This window comes from Syngnathus typhle, linkage group LG1 (genome assembly GCF_033458585.1).
Source record: "Syngnathus typhle isolate RoL2023-S1 ecotype Sweden linkage group LG1, RoL_Styp_1.0, whole genome shotgun sequence".
Lineage (NCBI taxonomy): Eukaryota > Metazoa > Chordata > Actinopteri > Syngnathiformes > Syngnathidae > Syngnathus > Syngnathus typhle.
Genome location: NC_083738.1, coordinates 28102778 through 28119791, shown reverse-complemented (window position 1 = coordinate 28119791; position 17014 = coordinate 28102778). Strand labels below are relative to the sequence as shown.

The following is a 17014-nucleotide window of genomic DNA, read 5'->3' as shown; positions in this document are numbered from 1 at the left end:
AATTTTTTTTATGGGCAAAAAAAAAAAATCAATTCACATAAACATACATATACCTATAATTTACATATACGGTGCTAATGTAATGAAAGTAAATAAAAACTGATACTGAAGCGATGGAAAATCAAATGGAGGAATATTTTACAGCAAGCCACTCATTTATGTTAGTTACAACATTTTATGTAGGTTGAAAAAGCAAAATAAAGCCTTTAAAAACAGACCACAATTCAGGAGTAAACAGCGGTCGGGCGTTTGCCGTAAATGAGCCTTTGCTATGACGTCACCGTCGCAACCCTGCGTGATGTCGCGCAAACTGGCCGCCCCCTAAAGATGGCGGCGGAGCTGCATCCCCGGAGTGGAAAGCTGGTCGGCCTGTCCAACTCCAACCGCACCGCCCGGCGCAACCAGCCGGTTCAGGAGTTCAACCACGGCCTGGTGCTCAGTAAGGAGCCGCTGAGGGACCGGGACGTCTTCACTGTCCGTATCGACAAGAAGGTACAAAGTAGCGCTAGACTGCCCCCCGCCATTGCCGCCGCCGCTGCTGCCTGCTCGGGGCGGGCGGGGGTTGATGAAACGGGGAATGCTTGGACAGTGCTCGCTGGGACGGGCGGGCGGGATGGAGGGTCCGCGCGGGGACGACTTGTCGCGCCTCCTTGACAGCGGCTCTTCACTACGTCGCTTTTGTTGTTTGAGCCATAATCATCTTGCGGTGTAAATGTTTGCGTTGGTCACTTTGCCATCGATCCAGTGTGTTAGTTAGCCAATGCTAATGAGGTGCTTGCTGGCGGACAAACTCGGTTGCTAGTCGAGGATCTCAATTGAGCTCGCTAATGCAGCTCGCTAATGCAGCTCGGCTTTGCATTTGTTGTCTCTCGTTAGCTCCTCGGCTTACGTCTTGGTCAATGGACCTTTTTAGCATGACGTCACCCAGGTACTTCCGGGTGGCAGGAGCTCCGACGGCACATCACTTAACGAACTCTTGAGCGATTGGGAAAACAACGTTGTTCTTATTCATTTAAAAAAATAAAAAATAAATAAATCTGCTCCTGTTTTTGGTATCGTGTCAAGTGAGGTCAAAATGTTGGATTTGGACTTCTCATTTGGTGACCATTGTATACGTATTTATATGATAGTTGTGAAAATGCCCTCCACAACATAGATGATGTCAATTTGCTTCCTAGTCTGACTCTTTCGAGGAGTTAAGGGTGGATCAATGGCATTCCGGTTGATTTCAACGTGGAGAAAAACTCGATTTTACATGTCAACCAATTAATCGACAAATTTACCCACAGAACAAATGAAACTTGCAAGTCGAGGTACAACATGTTGGCACCCTTATCTTAAGCAAAAGAAAAATAAGCCACAGTGGCCACAGAAGATCTCACAAGAGTGCAGCCAAGCTCCCTCTTCTCTACATTTTTGGACATCTGACCTTGTGGGTGATAATGAATCCAGCCCATGTGATTTTCCTCGGCCTCTCGTCGGACTTGCGCATATAACCCGTCAGAAAATCGATGGCGTTCCATCAAAGTGCATCCAGACAGGCCCTGTGATTCATCCCACTCAGCTCCACAGGAAGTGGAGGCAATTTTCATTTTGGGACGACAGTCCCTGAAAATATCATCTTGTTTTTGTGCTCAAGAAAAGTCACGAGAAATGCTGCCGCAGTGAGCTTTTAATTCTTTCTTGCTTTTTTGAGATCTTGTGGTTTGTTGGCGCTCCTTGAACGCACCTCGTGCACTGTTAATGTTTCTGCTATGTGCAATTACCGTTTTTTTTCATGTATAATGCGCAAAAATTAACTAATTTATTGTCCTAAAATCTGGGGTGCGCATTATACATGGGTACAAAAAAACAGGGGTACGTTTACGGACTTAAGTAGGAGTCAAAATTTGGGTGTGTATTATACATGGGTACAGGCTTTTTTCCAGCATCGACACGCCATTTTTAGGGTGCGTATTATACATGGGGGCGCATTATACATGGAAAAAAACGGTAGTTCCTAGTCTCCGCCGTCAATTTCCATGTATTCCCCGACTTTCATTGTCGTGCGGAAAGGCCCAAAAGTCATTTTTACGACTTCCACCGTTTATATAAAGCGCTCGAGTTCTTCTTGATTTGTGACGTCACATCATTTTTACGCCAGTCGAGTGAGCTCCCTCAGTCGGCGCAAAGTCGATACCTTCTAAATGATTCACCGGATAATTGATTCGAAAAAAGATTCGATTGATGAGCGCCGTGTTTATGTAACATTGATGCACGCTAAATCAAGAATGTGTTCACGACTTTCATCTGCTGCGTTTGAGTGCCTCGCATCGGCGTTGGCCTCAATGTCATGCTCAAGGTCATTTTCCTGCGTGCGTGCGTGTCGCCGGCCGATTTGGCTCGAGCTCTCCGGCCGGCACCACGTTGGTAAGTGTTGGCCAACTTATCCGATGCGTAAAGGATTGAGGATGTTTTGAAATCATTTTCTTCATGATTGAAAAGACTTTGCCGGTGTGGTAACCTTGCAAAGGCATTTTAAGGCCTCTCGCTGCAATCAAGTCACAACTGCATCGTAGTGGAATGCAGTTTCAAATTGCAGAGGTTCTATTTATATCGTACACTATATATACCGTTTTATTTCATGTATAATGCGCCCCCATGTGTAATACGCACCCTAAAAATGGCATGTTGATGCTGGAAAAAAGCCTGTACCCATGTATAATACGCACCCAAATTTGGACTCCTACTTAAGTCCGTGAACGTAAAATGATTTCAGAAAAAAGATCATCTTTGGGAACAAGCGGATGTTATTCTGCCGGTCAGTATCACTGCGCCTGCGCTAGCAAACTCGATAGCGAAGAAATGTTTCGGATTTGCGTAGGGTACATTGTGACAGCAAACGAGCAGGTGATCCAGCAAGCCTTGTCTGATACCAGAGCATTGTGTTTGTATGGAGCGTGTTTGAAGTGAACAGCATCTGTAATGGCGGTCTCCGTATGATATCCGGATTAAAAAAAATAAAATAAAAATTTGTACCCATGTATAATGCGCCCCCCAGATTTTAGGACAATAAATTAGTTAAATTTTGCGCATTACACATGGAAAAAAACGGTAGTTATGTTCAATAGCACAATTTGTCGGACGGAGACAGATATGAGTATTCACGCTTACGTAATACTCGCCGATACCTCGAGTGCTTTTGACCTATAGAATGATGAAAACAAAGAGCTTTCCTTCGAATGCTGATGATGGGTGGCCAATGTGTCAAACCAAGTAGCGCCAACTAGTGTCGAGGAGGACTTGTATGATGTCAAATTGTTTATTTATTTACGGCTGGTTTGTTATTAAAAAAACAAATGGGAATAGGACCGGGGAAATTTTTTAATGGTAATTGCGTTATTGGAGAGAAAAGAAAAAAGGCAATTCTTTTTTTTTTTTTTTAATCTTTGAGCCATTTTAGGCAAACGACAAAACATCTGGGTGGCCGTTTGATTTCCAACTTATGCCCAGTTGGCATTTTTGGCATCTTCTGCATGCGATGTGGCATTTTTTTCACTTTGTGATACTGTCCCGAATATGCTAAGAATGTTTCTTCCATTATACTGCTGCGGTCCCCACCACCAAGACGCCTTCTATTTTTTTTTTTTCGACGCAAGCTACCTTCCTCCCTCACTAAAAATATCTCCGCGGATCATCAAACAAATTGCTTTTATCCACCTGCACGTTTTAGTCCAGCCGCAGCTTAGCAGTGACTCGCAGGCTCCAGCGTGATCCGAGCGAAAAGAAAATGTTTCTCCTGTCCTGCGCCGGTTGCTCGTGTTTCTCAGCGTTGCCTTCTCGCAACCCGTCGCAGGTGAACTCGTGGAGCGGCTCCATCGAGATCGGCGTGACCACGCTGGACCCCGCCCTGCTGGACTTCCCGAGCAGCGCCACGGGCCTGAAAGGCGGCTCCTGGATCGTGTCGGGCTGCTCGGTCCTCCGCGACGGCCGCTCGGTGCTGGAGGAGTACGGCCGCGACCTGGATCAGCTGGCCGAGGGCGACCGCGTGGGCATCCAGCGCAGCTCCCGCGGAGAGCTCCACCTATGGGTCAACGGCCAGGACTGCGGCGCGGCCGCCAGCGGCTTGCCCGCCAAGCTGTGGGCGGTGGTGGACCTGTACGGCAAGTGCACGCAGGTGACGGTGGTCAGCTGCGAGCCGCCGCTCGCCTCCGCCGAGCGAGAGATCGTCCTTCGGGAGGAGGAGGAAGAGGACGAGGAAGAGGAGGACGATGGGGTGGTCTGCCGGCTACGGGAGGATGCGGGCATCGCCGCGCTGATGAATGTGGCAGCGATGAATGGAGTCATGATAGGAGACCAAGGTAAGAGAAGAGGAGGGAACGCCTCGAGCCACACGTCGTTCCATAGTTTCAACAGAAAGGAGCGACCCGACAGAATCCGAGCTCGGCAAACGTGCATATGGGCCAAAATTTGTACAAGCAAAAAACAAAGTTGATACAAAATAGCATTCAAACTTGAATCAAAATTCAAAGGCTTTTGTGAATTTTCAGTGTACCGTATTTTCCGGACTATAAGGCGCACCGGACTACGAGGCGAATGGCCCATTTTAAAACTTTGTCCTTATATAAGGCGCACCATTAATGCATCATGTCAGATTTTTAATCCAAATCAAATCATTCTCCATTTTATCTTTTTTCTTTCAACTTCAGATGCAACAAATGACTTTATAATCACAAAATAATGATCCATAGTCTTTTTGATTCATGATTCCTAGTCTTCAGCAGCCCACTTATGATTGATTTCATGACACAATGCTTCGGGCCAGTTTGAATTGAGGAATTTGGTCCATATATAAGGCGCACTGGACTATAAGGCGCACTGTCGGCTTTTGAAAAGATTTTAGGTTTTTAGGTGCGCCTTATAGTCCGGAAAATACGGTAAAGTAATTTCTTAATTACACCAATGCAAAAATTCGTATGAGCCAAAATTCGTTCGAGCGAAAAGCAAACAGTCGATGAAAAATCTAAATTCAAAGGCTTTTGTGGATTTTCAGTGTAAAATGATTTCTTAATTATATCAATGCAAAAATGCTAATGTGTGTCTCAACCCCCCCCCCCCCCCCCCCTCTTGTGGTCATCAGTGCCTGAGCTTAGTTGCGGTCACAGCAGACCAGACAAGTTCCCCAACAACCTGGAGCCAGACGCAGGTATGAAAAGCTGCCACTGCCGCCGGCGCCGCGGTGACACGGACTCTACTGATTTTGCTCTTCCCGCTTCTTGTCAGTTCTCACCGAGCACCAGCTCTTTGACGTGTTCAACAACGCAATCGTGTCTTTTTACCGAGCCGAGGATGAGGGCGGAGGGGAAGAAGGCGGCGGCGGCGGCGCCGGCAGTGGCAGCACGGGCACGGGCACGGGAGGGAGCTCGGCCGCAGGAAGTGACAATTCCTCGTCGAGGAGCGGCAACAGAGGAAGCACCTTGAGCAATGACAGCGGGGTGGGAGCGGGGGACGCTGGGAACACTAGCAGCAGCCCCGCCGGTAACGGAGGAGGAGGAGGAGCCTCGGCGGCGGCGGCGGGCGGCTTGACCACGAACGACGCGTTGCTCTTCCACGAGAAATGCGGCACCTTGATCAAACTGAGCAATAACAACAAGACAGCGGAGAGGAGGCGGCCGCTGGACGAGTTCAACAACGGCGTGGTCATGACCAACCGCCCGTTGCGGCACAACGAGATGTTTGAGGTGAACATTTCTTATTTATAATTATTCTTAATTATTTTTAATTATTATATATATATATATATATATATATGTGTGTGTGTATATATATATATATGTGTGTATGTGTGTGTGTGTGTGTATATATAAACATATATATATATATAATTTATTATACTTTTCTTTATTATTTTTATTATATATATAATTATTATACATATAATTTATTATACATTTATTTATTATTTTTAGTTCGTATATATTTAGTATATATATATATATATGTGTGTGTATATATAAACATATATATATATATATATATAATTTATTATACTTTTCTTTATTATTTTTATTATATATATATAATTATTATACATATAATTTATTATACATTTATTTATTATTTTTATTTCCCATATTAAAAAAAAAAACTCAACCTGTTTCATCAAATGATTTGAATAATATGTTTATTATGAATTTGGGAAAATGTTTTTTTTTTTTTTTTCTTCCAGATCCGCATCGATAAACTGGTGGACAAGTGGTCGGGCTCCATTGAGATCGGCGTGACCACGCACATCCCAAGCAATCTGGATTATCCTGCCACCATGACCAATCTGCGTTCAGGTACCGCACGCACGCCCGCACACGACAAGGGTCGCCGAGCGAGCCAGCGAGTGACGTCACCCTCATCAATGGCAGGCACAATCATGATGAGCGGCTGCGGCATCCTGACCAACGGCAAAGGCACGAGACGGGAGTACTGCGAGTTTAGCCTGGATGAACTACAGGTTTGCGAGCACGCACGCACTTCATAGTAGAGAAGATGTTTTTTAATATGCCTAGGCAGCTTGCTTGATTTGTTAACAAAAAAAAATGCTGCATACATAATGAGTTTCGGATCTTGTCGTTTCCCAGTTTTATGAAGTTGATTTTTTTTGTAAAGTCAATATTTGCAAATACAATATTGACAAATATTTGGTCAGATTTTTTATGAATTTATTTGTCCTCATAAACCCATTACAGTGTAAGATAATGACATTCGAACACCTCCACTCTCCCAAAAGATGACAAAGGAGTTTTGAGTAAAACTTACATATAATTGTCAAATGTTTTTTTCTGTCACTTTGTTTTTTGCAAATATTGAGGTATCCCCTCCCCCAAAAATGTCATTTGTTTTGATATACTTTTGAATGAATTAGACAATTAATGGGATATCAGAATCATTTGCTTTATAGATTTTTTTTAATTAATTGGACAATTAATGGGTTATCAGAGCCATTTGTTTTTATAGATTTTTTCAAATGAATTGGACGATGAATGGGTTATCCGAATCATTTGTTTTTAATATACCGTATTTTCCGGACTATAAGGCGCACCGGACTATAAGGCGCACCATTAATGCATCATGTCAGATTTTTTATCCAAATCAAATCATTCTCCGTTTTATCTTTTTCATTTCAACTTCAGACACAACAAATTACTTTATAATCACAAAATAATGGTCCATAGTCTTTTTGATTCATGATTCCTAGTCTTCAGCGGGCCACTTATGATTGATTTCATGACACAATGCTTCGGGCCAGTTTAAATTGAGGAATTTGGTCCATATATAAGGCGCACCGGACTATAAGGCGCACTGTCAGCTTTTGAGAAAATGTTAGGTTTTTAGGTGCGCCTTATAGTCCGGAAAATACGGTATATTTTTCCAATTCATTGGACCTTTAATGGGTTATCGGAACCATTTGTTTTGATACATTTTTTAACATGAATTGAACAATTAATGGGTTATCCGAATTTTGCTCGGTCAACATGGTACCCGTTTAAGAACGGGCATGAAGGTGTCTTTGCGTTTCTTGTCAGGAGGGCGATCACATCGGACTGATGCGCAAAGCCAGCGGGGCGCTTCACTTCTACATCAACGGCATCGACCAAGGTGAGACGAACTCACGGCCTTGTGAAACAAACGTCCCCGTCGGAACGGGTCCGGAGTCTGTAAGGAAGTCCTGTCCTTTTGAAGGTGTGGCAGCAGCGCAGACCCCCGGCGTGGTTTACGGGGTGGTGGACCTCTACGGCATGGCCGTCAAGGTCACCATTGTCCACAACCACAACCACAGCGAGCGCCTCCGCCGCAACAACGCCATCATGCGGGCCATGTCGCCTGACGTGGGCCGGCCCAGGCCCGCCCTCAGCCCGGACGCCGACGCGGCCGAGCGCCTGCTCTTCCACGCCAACTGCGGCCAGAAAGCCGCCATCATCAGCGACGGCAGGACGGCGCTCAGGCCACAGTAAGCTGCTCACTTTATTTTCTTCAATGAAATATGAATTATTATTGATGTTCTCACACGCCTCTCTCTCGCCAGCGCCACGGACGACTTCAATCACGGCGTGGTGCTGAGCAGCAGGCCGCTGCGCTCCAACGAAGTCTTTCAGGTTCGGATCGACAAGATGGTGGACAAGTGGGCGGGCTCCATTGAAATCGGTGTCACCACGCACAACCCCGCCTACCTGCAGCTCCCCTCCACCATGACCAACCTGCGCTCAGGTAAATCTAAAAAAAAAGGTCTTGGCAACTAGCAACGGTCTTGATGTTCCAAACTCTTTTTTTTTTTTTCTTCTTCTTATCTTTAGGGACATGGATGATGACAGGAAACGGTGTGATGCACAATGGAACAACGATTCTAGATGAATACGGACACAACCTCGACCGCCTCAAAGTGTGTAAAAAAAAAAAAAAAAAACTATATTGGGGGGGTTGTCCATTAAATATTTTAAAGACAGATGATTATTTTTTTCCATTTCTGCTGATTTTTTTTTTAACACATTAGCTTCTTTCAACATACCGTTTTTTTCCATGTATAATGCGCCCCCATGTATAATACGCACCCTAAAAATGGCATGTTGATGCTGGAAAAAAAGCCTGTACCCATGTATAATACGCACCCAAATTTTGACTCCGACTTAAGTCGATTAACGTAAAATTATTTCAGAAATTTAAAAAATTTATATATATTTTGTTTTTGTTTTTTTGTACCCATGTATAATGCGCACCCCAGATTTTAGGACAATAAATTAGTTAAATTTTGCGCATTATACATGGAAAAAAACGGTAATAGAAACTCAAGCATGCCGCCCAAAATCTGCCATTTTTACAAATTTTTTTCTCTGTTAAACATATTCCATTGTCATGTCAAATATTTTGCCTGTCACTCATACCTTTATGATCTCAAGCATTATTCATGATACATTATTGTCCATCAGAATTTTTTACAGCACATTTTTTTATTTTTTCCCTATCTGTTCTTCTAACGATTGTCTCCCCCAGGCGGGCGACACCGTCGGCGTGGTGCGCAAAGAAGACGGCAGCTTGCACTTCTTTGTCAACGGTGTGGCTCAGGGCCCGGCGGCTTGGAACGTACCCCCCAGCGTCTACGCCGTGGTGGACCTCTACGGCCAGGCCGCTCAGGCCACCATCATGGACGACATGGGTGAGGGCGGGAGGCCCACCGGCGGCGGCGCACGACTCGTCCGCTCGTTGCGGTCGAGCATTGCCCTTTTGTTTGTGCTCCTCAGTGGACCTCCCCCCGCTTCCCGAGGACAGCTCTGAAGGACCGGCGGCCGTGTCCCCCGGGAGCCCTTGCTCGGTTCTGGGCGCCGCCACCGACCTGCGTTTCCACCACCTGCACGGCACCAACGCCGTCATCACCAACGGGGGGCGCACGGCCCTGCGGCAGAACTGCCGCAGCGAGTTCAACGACGCCATCGTCATTTCCAACAGGCGAGGGCGGCGAAGAGACACCACGGCGTTTCCGTCCCGTGCGCGCGCGCTAAGTGGCGTCCCTCGACCTCTCGTTGCAGGTGCCTTCGAGACGGAGAGCTTTTCGAAATCATCATTCAGAAGATGGTCGACCGCTGGTCGGGTTCAATCGAAGCAGGTCGGGAGCTTGCGGGATCTGGAAGGTTGCCCTTGGAGCTTCTCCAACACCAGACGTGTGCGTCTTTGCGTGCAGGCGTGACTGCCATCAGGCCGGAAGAGCTTGAGTTTCCCAACACCATGACTGACATCGACTACGACACATGGATGCTCAGGTATGCCGCGCGATGTTTCAAAAAGGGCAAATTGGGGCTCGGCTCCCGTCGCTTGACTTTGCCTCCGGTTGGTCTCAGCGGGACGGCCATCATGCAGGACGGCAACACCATGCGCAACAACTACGGCTGCGATCTGGACTCGCTGACGTCGGGCTCGCGCATCGGCATGATGCGCTCGCCGATCGGCGACCTTCATTATTACATCAACGGCGTGGACCAGGGGGTCGCCTGCTCCGGTCTGCCGCCAGGTCTGACGAAGAGAAAATTCCTCTTGGTTTTGTTTTGAGTAGTATTGGACTATTTAACCCCCCACCCTCCCCTCTCAGATGTGTTTGCCGTGATCGACCTGTACGGTCAGTGCGTTCAGGTGTCCATCACCAGCTCCTCTGGCCCTCTGGACAACAGCTTGTGCACCAGCAACATCACCGAGAAGAGCTTCCCGATCCACTCTCCAGGTGGGAACGAGACGGCATCTCGGAGCCAAACGATTTGCTGACTGTGCGTGCGCGTGTTTGCATAGCGGCAGGAGTCGCCCACAGGTTCCACGGCAAACACGGTAAGAACGTGGTGCTGCTCGGCGAGGGCTGCCAGGCCATCCGAGCGGGGGGCTACGCCCACGGCATCGTTTTCAGCGCCAAGGAGCTCCAAGTGGACGAGCTGTTTGAGGTGGCCGCTTCGTCAGCCGCTTAACGTACCTCGTTGGGAAGGAACGTAAAATGACTTTCGTCCTGCAGGTGAGGATCGACGAGATGGACGAGCAGTGGTGCGGTTCGCTGCACGTGGGCCTGAGCACGCTGCCGCCCCCCGAGCTCCCGTCGTGCCCGCTGTCCGGCTTCTCCCCCTCCCTCCCGCAGCTCCGCGCCAAGGTCACCTGGCTGCTCTGCGGCTCCGAGGTGCGGCGCAACGGCGTGCTGCAGCGGCAGAACTACGGCTGCTCCTTGGACCGGCTGACGGTGAGCCGCGCGACGCTCGCCTTGATGTCGGTCGGTCGGACGCGCGTGAACACATTTGTGGCTTAGGTCGGCAACCGTGTGGGCGTGAAGAGATGCGGCGACGACACCATGCACGTCTTTATTGACGGCGAGGACATGGGCCCCGCCGCCACTGCCGTCGCCAAGGTAACCTTTAAAAAACGCCCACGCTTGGGACGGGCAATCAGTGGGTGCGTCCTTTTTTTTTTTTCTGTAAATAGATTTTATATGTAATATGCATTTATAATATATATTCTATAATACATACTATATTATGTATAAAATATATTCTTTTTATATATGATATCAAAATTATATAATTTACGTATATGTAGATGATTGACTACACCACCCTCCTCCCCCCAAGAATGTGTACGCAGTCTTGGACCTGTACGGGCAGATTACGGCGGTGTCCATCGTCAGCTCCACGCTGATTGAAGACGCGGAAGGCGTCAAAGTGCCGTCGCTCTCCTCCGGAAGCTGCAGTGAAGGAGAGGATGACGGCACGCCCGTCACAGAGGTGCACCACAATAGAAAAAATAAAAAAAAATTGGCCCACCACCAGTTATGAAAACCAAAGTACTGCCGTACCTCATGTAAGTGAAACCTTAGTTGTCGGTTCCAGGCGGCAAGTGAGCCGTGCGCGCCGGTGCCCACCGCCATGGCCTTCCTGGAAAACCACGGCAAGAACATCCAGCTGTCCAACCAGAAGCTGACGGCGGCCAGAGTGTCCAGCTACAACCAGGGCCTGCTGGTCACCGCTCAACCTCTCAACCAGCAGCAGCTCTTCCAGGTATCCGTCCACCGGGCGCCGCCGCCGTTCTTCCACGCGGCTGACGTCCTCTTCGATGTCCAGTTTCAGATCGACCGCCTCAATCCGTCGTGGACGTCGTCGCTTTCGCTGGGGGTGATCGGTCACTCCCCGGACCGGCTCAACTTCCCTTCCACGGCGTGCTGCCTAAAACGCTCGGCGTGGCTGCTGCAGCGGGACTCCGTTTTCCACAATTCCCTCAAAGTAGACGCACGAAAAAAAAAAAAAAAAAATCCCAGATTTCCTCGACCGGCAAATTTAGCGCAATTCGTCTTCCTCCTCAGATCTGTGAGAACTACGGTCCTAACTTGGACACGTGTCCTGAGGGGACGGTGTTGGGTCTGCTGGTGGACGCCAACAGTTGTCTCCACCTCTACGTCAACGGCATGGACCAGGGTGTGGCGGCGCAGGACATTCCCTCCCCTTGCTACCCTTTCATCGACCTCTACGGCCAATGCGAACAGGTACGCACGCACGTGCGAGACGTGGCATCGAAACGGGCGTCAATCAACACCTCAGCTCTTTGTGTCAACCTGGCAGGTTACCATAGTAACAAACAACGTGCCGGCCGCCGGTGGAGAAGGTGGCGACGCCCGCTGTCAGTGCGACATGGAAAAGGCCGACATGGTTGACGGTACATGACTGAAAATGTTTTGGAAATGTCATGGTATTTTCTTTTCTTATTATATTATCTTTAATTTGGAATGTTATATGTTGAATATTTGATATTTATATGCATTTATTTGATATGTATTTATATTATACTTATATTTATATATATATATTTGTTTTTTCTAGTTCTTGTGTACTACTTTCCCTCTCTTTTTGAAACACACAAAACAAATATATATACACCGTAATTTTCGGACTATAAGTCGCGTTTTTTTTTCATAGTTTGGGAGGGGGGGGCGATTTATACTCAGGAGCGACTTATATACATATACCGTAAATTCCGGACTATAAGCCGCACCAGCTAAAATTGGGGGATATTTTAGTTTTTTTTCTTATATAAGCCGCACCGGACTATAAGCCGCACGTGCACACGCGTTTTTCTACAAAGAAAGACCGTTCACAGAAGTTTTTATAACATACTTTAACATGTCTTTCTCAACATTGCCTGTGACGAAGGGTTTAAAGCCCTTATAAGCCGCACCTGACTATAAGCCGCAGGGTTCAAAATTTTGGAAAAAAGTCACGGCTTATAGTCCGGAATTTACGGTAGATGTTTTTTTTTTTCACTTTTTTGGGCATTTTATGGCTGGTGTGATTTATACTCCGGTGCGACTTATAGTCCGGAAATTACGGTGTATATGTATAAAAAATCCGACACTTTTAGCCAATTTTTTGCTCAGTTGTAAGTTTAAAACAGACACATGGGCTACTCGTGTTATCCAAACCTTGGCTTTTGAAAGGCCTCGTCAATCAACCCAAAGAGTGGTGGCAAAGACCTCATTTTCCTTTCTTTTCTTGCTCCCGCAGGAATCAAAGAGAGCGTGTGCTGGACACCCCCTCCCGAGGTCAACCCCAACAAGTCCTGCGAGTACCAGGCACTGTGCTCCCGCTTCAAGGACCTCCTCACCATACCAGGTGATTACCAAGTCAAGCACCGTAACACTTCTTTTCATCACGCGTAACCGTCGTTCGTCACTTGGCGTCAGATGGCTACTTCAGCGAAGACGCCAAGTACAACCTGTGCTACTGCGAGTCCTGCCACAAGCTGCGAGGGGACGAGGCTTATTACAAGAGAGGCGAGCCGCCACGGGACTACGCGCTGCCTTTTGGATGGTGCTGCTTCGCTCTCAGGTGACCAGGGGCGGAGGATTTCACTCTCTTTTGCTTGGCTAAAAGCCTTTTGGCGTTTTTTTCTCCAGGCCTCTTTCATGAGTGCCTTTTTTAGCAATTCTGCTGAACTCCCATTTAAAATCTTGATTGTCATGGCTTCGTTTTGGTGACTATTTTGGCAGATGCCGCTTGTTTCGGAACGTATCGACGGCATTGCCGTTCACGTCGGAGGGCAAAGTTGATTTGAGAATCCGCAAATCGTTTCTTGTGACTCGCTCGATCCGACTTGACTCACGGGCTCGCCTTTCTCATATGTAGGATCAAGCCGCACTGCGAGGTTTCCACGGCACTGAAGAAATGGCACATCGCCTACCACGGCACCAGCGTCGGGGCCCTGCGCCGCACGCTGGACCACAGCCAGCTGCTTCCCGGTGCGCAGTCACGACACACGCCCGCCCGCCCCACCTCACGCTTGACCGTACCGATAAATTGTCACCGCAGGGACGTCATCCATCTTCTCGGTGGCTCCGGCCAAGGCGGAGGGGCCCGACGGCTACGGTGATCGGGAGGAGAACAGCGCCCCCGCTAGGGAGGTGCCCCGAGTGAGACTCTCGCCCACCATGCGCTACTCCGGTTTGGAGACGTTTGCTCCTAAAGTGCAGTAAGTTGACTTTTGATAGTCCCCCAATTCCTTCAAAATGAAATCCTAAAAGGTCGGCGCCCCCACAAACTGACCCACCCGCTTCGGCGCCTTCTCCTCGATGCAGATTTCGGGACCCCCGCTCTCACCGCTGCCACCAGGCCCAGGTGGGCTTCCAGGTGTGCGTGCGGCCAGGCTCCTACAAGGCGGGGCCGCAGCAGACGGCGGGCCACGGCGGCGGCGAGCCCCTGGACCCGCGCTTCAGCAACTCCGAGATCGAGTGGGTCACCAAAGAGCAGGGCGGCACGCTGCTCTACGGCCTGCTGGTGCGAGTGGAGTGAGCGTTGCCGAGACTTTTGAGAAAGTGACTAGCTAATCCAAGCCCTGCCTTTGAGCAACAGACTCTTGTGGGATCCACTCGATCGGAATGATTGTTTTTCCATCTTGGCGGTCGCGAAGAAGAAAGGACACTGCCTGCACTTTATGTTTCGGCATTTTTTTTTTTTTAACTGGACAAAATAGCAACACGACACATTTATATTTGTTGAACACCCGGCTTTACAAGTCGGCGGGGCCGTCACTAATTTATGACTGAATCGTTTTTACGTGCAAAAAGAAAAAGAAAAAAAAAAGAGAAAACTTGAATTTTAAGAGTGAGCTTTTACAACTGGCTTGTTTACACGTTGCGTTGGGATCCCGTTTGTTGTTACGAGCCGGACCCGATTTCTGTTTCCTCTTCGGCGGCTCTTGTTTCTCACCATCCAGACGAAAAAAAGGCTTTGTCCGGACCGTTTTTATGGAATTTTATTCTGCCAAATATTGGAATTGGAATCGACGTTTGGACTAAAAAAAAAAAATCCTGTTGGTCTGACCTAATAATATAGTTAACTAGAATGTAAAAAAGTTTTTTTTGGGCGGGGAGAGGAAAGTTAATTCCATTTTTAAAATTTCATGCTTAAAGTTAGTGGACAGAAAACAATGGAAATTGCAAGTACGGGACTGAACCCAACTTGTACTCAGGTGTACTGACAGTGGCCGGAGTTCACGTCAGCCGTCGCCACCTAGTGGTGAGGTCCCTGCAGCGCACTGATTTTTGATGGCAGCACAAGGCAAAGAAATTGACATTGTAATGGCTTGAGTAAGGTGGGCCACTTGTAAGGCAAGGTACCACTTGAGTTCAAACTAACTAGGGAAGTAGGATTACTTTTCTATTAGGCCATCTTTATGCTATCTTGGGACATTTCAAAATGAGCACAGAAACAGCAAATAGGTTAGTTTTCCGGTGAGTAACAGGCGAGGTATATCAACTTTTTGGGGGTTTTTAAACCTTCCAAGTGTTAAAGTCAGAATGACTGTCAAAGCGGGCAACCCTGTTTACGATTTATCTTCCCACTGCATTTTTTTTTTTTTAATCTTCAAAAGAGTTCAAAAATCAGAGCGTCAACAAAACGTGAACAAAAACGTTGAGAATTGTATTAACGAGGACTTTGAGGTTTTTTTTTTTTTTGTTTGCGTTCTCAATCCCGGTTGAAGATCAAAAACCTTCTTCGAGCAGCTGGGATCCGGTGAGATCCCAAGGGGTTGGTTGGACAAAAGGAGAAAAACACAATCAAAAATGTGAAAACGATTTTATGGGTAATTTATGGCCCAGTGCTGCTTTTTAAATTGTTTTTTTTTCTTTCTTTCTGTATGTTGCATTGTATATAAATATCTCCCTGATTTATATAAATATATATATATATATATATAAAAGAAAATAAACTGACAGTATGCACAATTGGATGTGTGTTTTGCTCCAAACCCAAAAAATGTTGGACAAGTAGCTTTTCTGTCAAATTTATTTTGAGTACGAAACGGACATTTTTTATTGCAGCACACAATCACGCTGTTGAGTTCTTCATTATTAAGGCCAAGAGTGTGTTTTTGTCTTAGCTTTTCACAGAATGTCGCCGTTTAAGATCAGACAAGCATGAAGAAACAAAGACTTAGAAGAAAAAAAGAAAAAAAACAGACAACGTTGTATTTGTAGCCAAGTACAGGAACGGCTAGGATACAGTTCATCCCTGGGTTGCATAGTTTGCCATCTGCTATTAAAACAACAAATTATGCACCAGATTGAACCTTAAAAAATTCTAATTTCCCCCTAGAATACAGTTGTGGTCACTTTGGTGAGAAGTGTGAATCAAAGTTGAGTTACCAACCACAGAATGTGTGTAATATGCAAAATATTTGTTTATTCGTTTTTTTTCAATAAATAAATTAGTTAAATTCTGCGCATTATACATGGAAAAAAACGGTAATTACGATTCTAAATCCCGTGGGCCCGTTTGTTGTTCAATTTTGAGGCTATTGAGGATTGATTGGATATGGCTGAGATGATCCATCTACTAGTACGTGCTGTCTTCACTAGTTTAACACACTCGTTTAACAATCACTATGTAAGGAAATAGACAAACGAGTTGTTTTAACGTATTTCTTCACCGTCATAAAACCGAAATATTATAGTGTGGCTGTCATAAATGGGCTACAAAATGATGACGTGAACTTTTAGGGGTTGTGCGTGTTTTTTTTTTTTTAGGATGGCAAGCAGCATTTGCGTTGACAAAAATATCAAGCATTAATGAGGAGCTCTGAGAAAATATAGATTCAAACCATGTCAGAGTTTGGTTCAGCTTCAATTAAATATACATTTTAAAGCACACGCACGCGCGCACACAACCACACACAGACCGCAATTGATGCCGTCACCGATTGAAAAAAATCTGCCTTTAAAAAATAGCCCAAATCCTTCTTTGTTAAGTGTTAATATGTTCCTGATAAAGGTCCATCGTGGGCTAGCTACAACGGCCACTTATGAAAAAGGGGGAAATCACAGTAGTCCAAATCAACTGGCTCCTTTTTCACGGTTGACAAGAAATAAAGGAATCAGTGCAAGAACGTCACCTCTCAAAAAAAAAAAAAAATCTTTTTTTAAACTACAGTAGCCGGTTTGCCGACTAATCACACGCAGCTACGCGACGCTATTTTG

The 17014-nt window shown here is 46.6% G+C and overlaps 1 protein-coding gene across 3 annotated transcripts; it reads left to right on the top strand.

Annotated features, from left to right (window-relative positions):
- Positions 1-301: 301 nt before the first annotated feature.
- neurl4 (neuralized E3 ubiquitin protein ligase 4) lies at positions 302-15763 on the top strand. Of its 3 annotated transcripts, XM_061276321.1 has the most exons (29): positions 302-492; positions 3836-4340; positions 5120-5185; positions 5263-5720; positions 6209-6320; positions 6396-6484; positions 7557-7629; positions 7714-7981; positions 8057-8238; positions 8325-8410; positions 9019-9181; positions 9267-9471; positions 9552-9628; positions 9704-9782; positions 9861-10030; positions 10109-10237; positions 10303-10448; positions 10517-10735; positions 10802-10900; positions 11121-11273; positions 11379-11546; positions 11610-11768; positions 11849-12028; positions 12105-12198; positions 13044-13151; positions 13223-13367; positions 13665-13777; positions 13848-14007; positions 14114-15763. In XM_061276321.1, exons 1-29 carry the CDS (start codon positions 328-330, stop codon positions 14325-14327), a joined length of 4785 nt encoding a protein of 1594 aa, XP_061132305.1. In that variant the 5' UTR covers positions 302-327; the 3' UTR covers positions 14328-15763. The 3 variants fall into 3 exon arrangements, with proteins under 3 accessions (XP_061132305.1, XP_061132296.1, XP_061132288.1); XM_061276312.1 differs by having other exon boundaries at positions 9552-9782; positions 10309-10448; XM_061276304.1 differs by having other exon boundaries at positions 9552-9782.
- The last annotated feature ends 1251 nt before the right edge of the window (positions 15764-17014 follow it).

Bases quoted from the DNA above. Each gene is read 5' to 3' on its own strand.
- neurl4 (XM_061276304.1), top strand. From the start codon at position 328: ATGGCGGCGGAGCTGCATCCCCGGAGTGGAAAGCTGGTCGGCCTGTCC. The intron at 8,239-8,324 runs GTAAATCTAAAA...TCTTATCTTTAG, and splicing joins CATGACCAACCTGCGCTCAG to GGACATGGATGATGACAGGA. The intron at 11,769-11,848 runs GTAGACGCACGA...CTTCCTCCTCAG, and splicing joins TTTTCCACAATTCCCTCAAA to ATCTGTGAGAACTACGGTCC.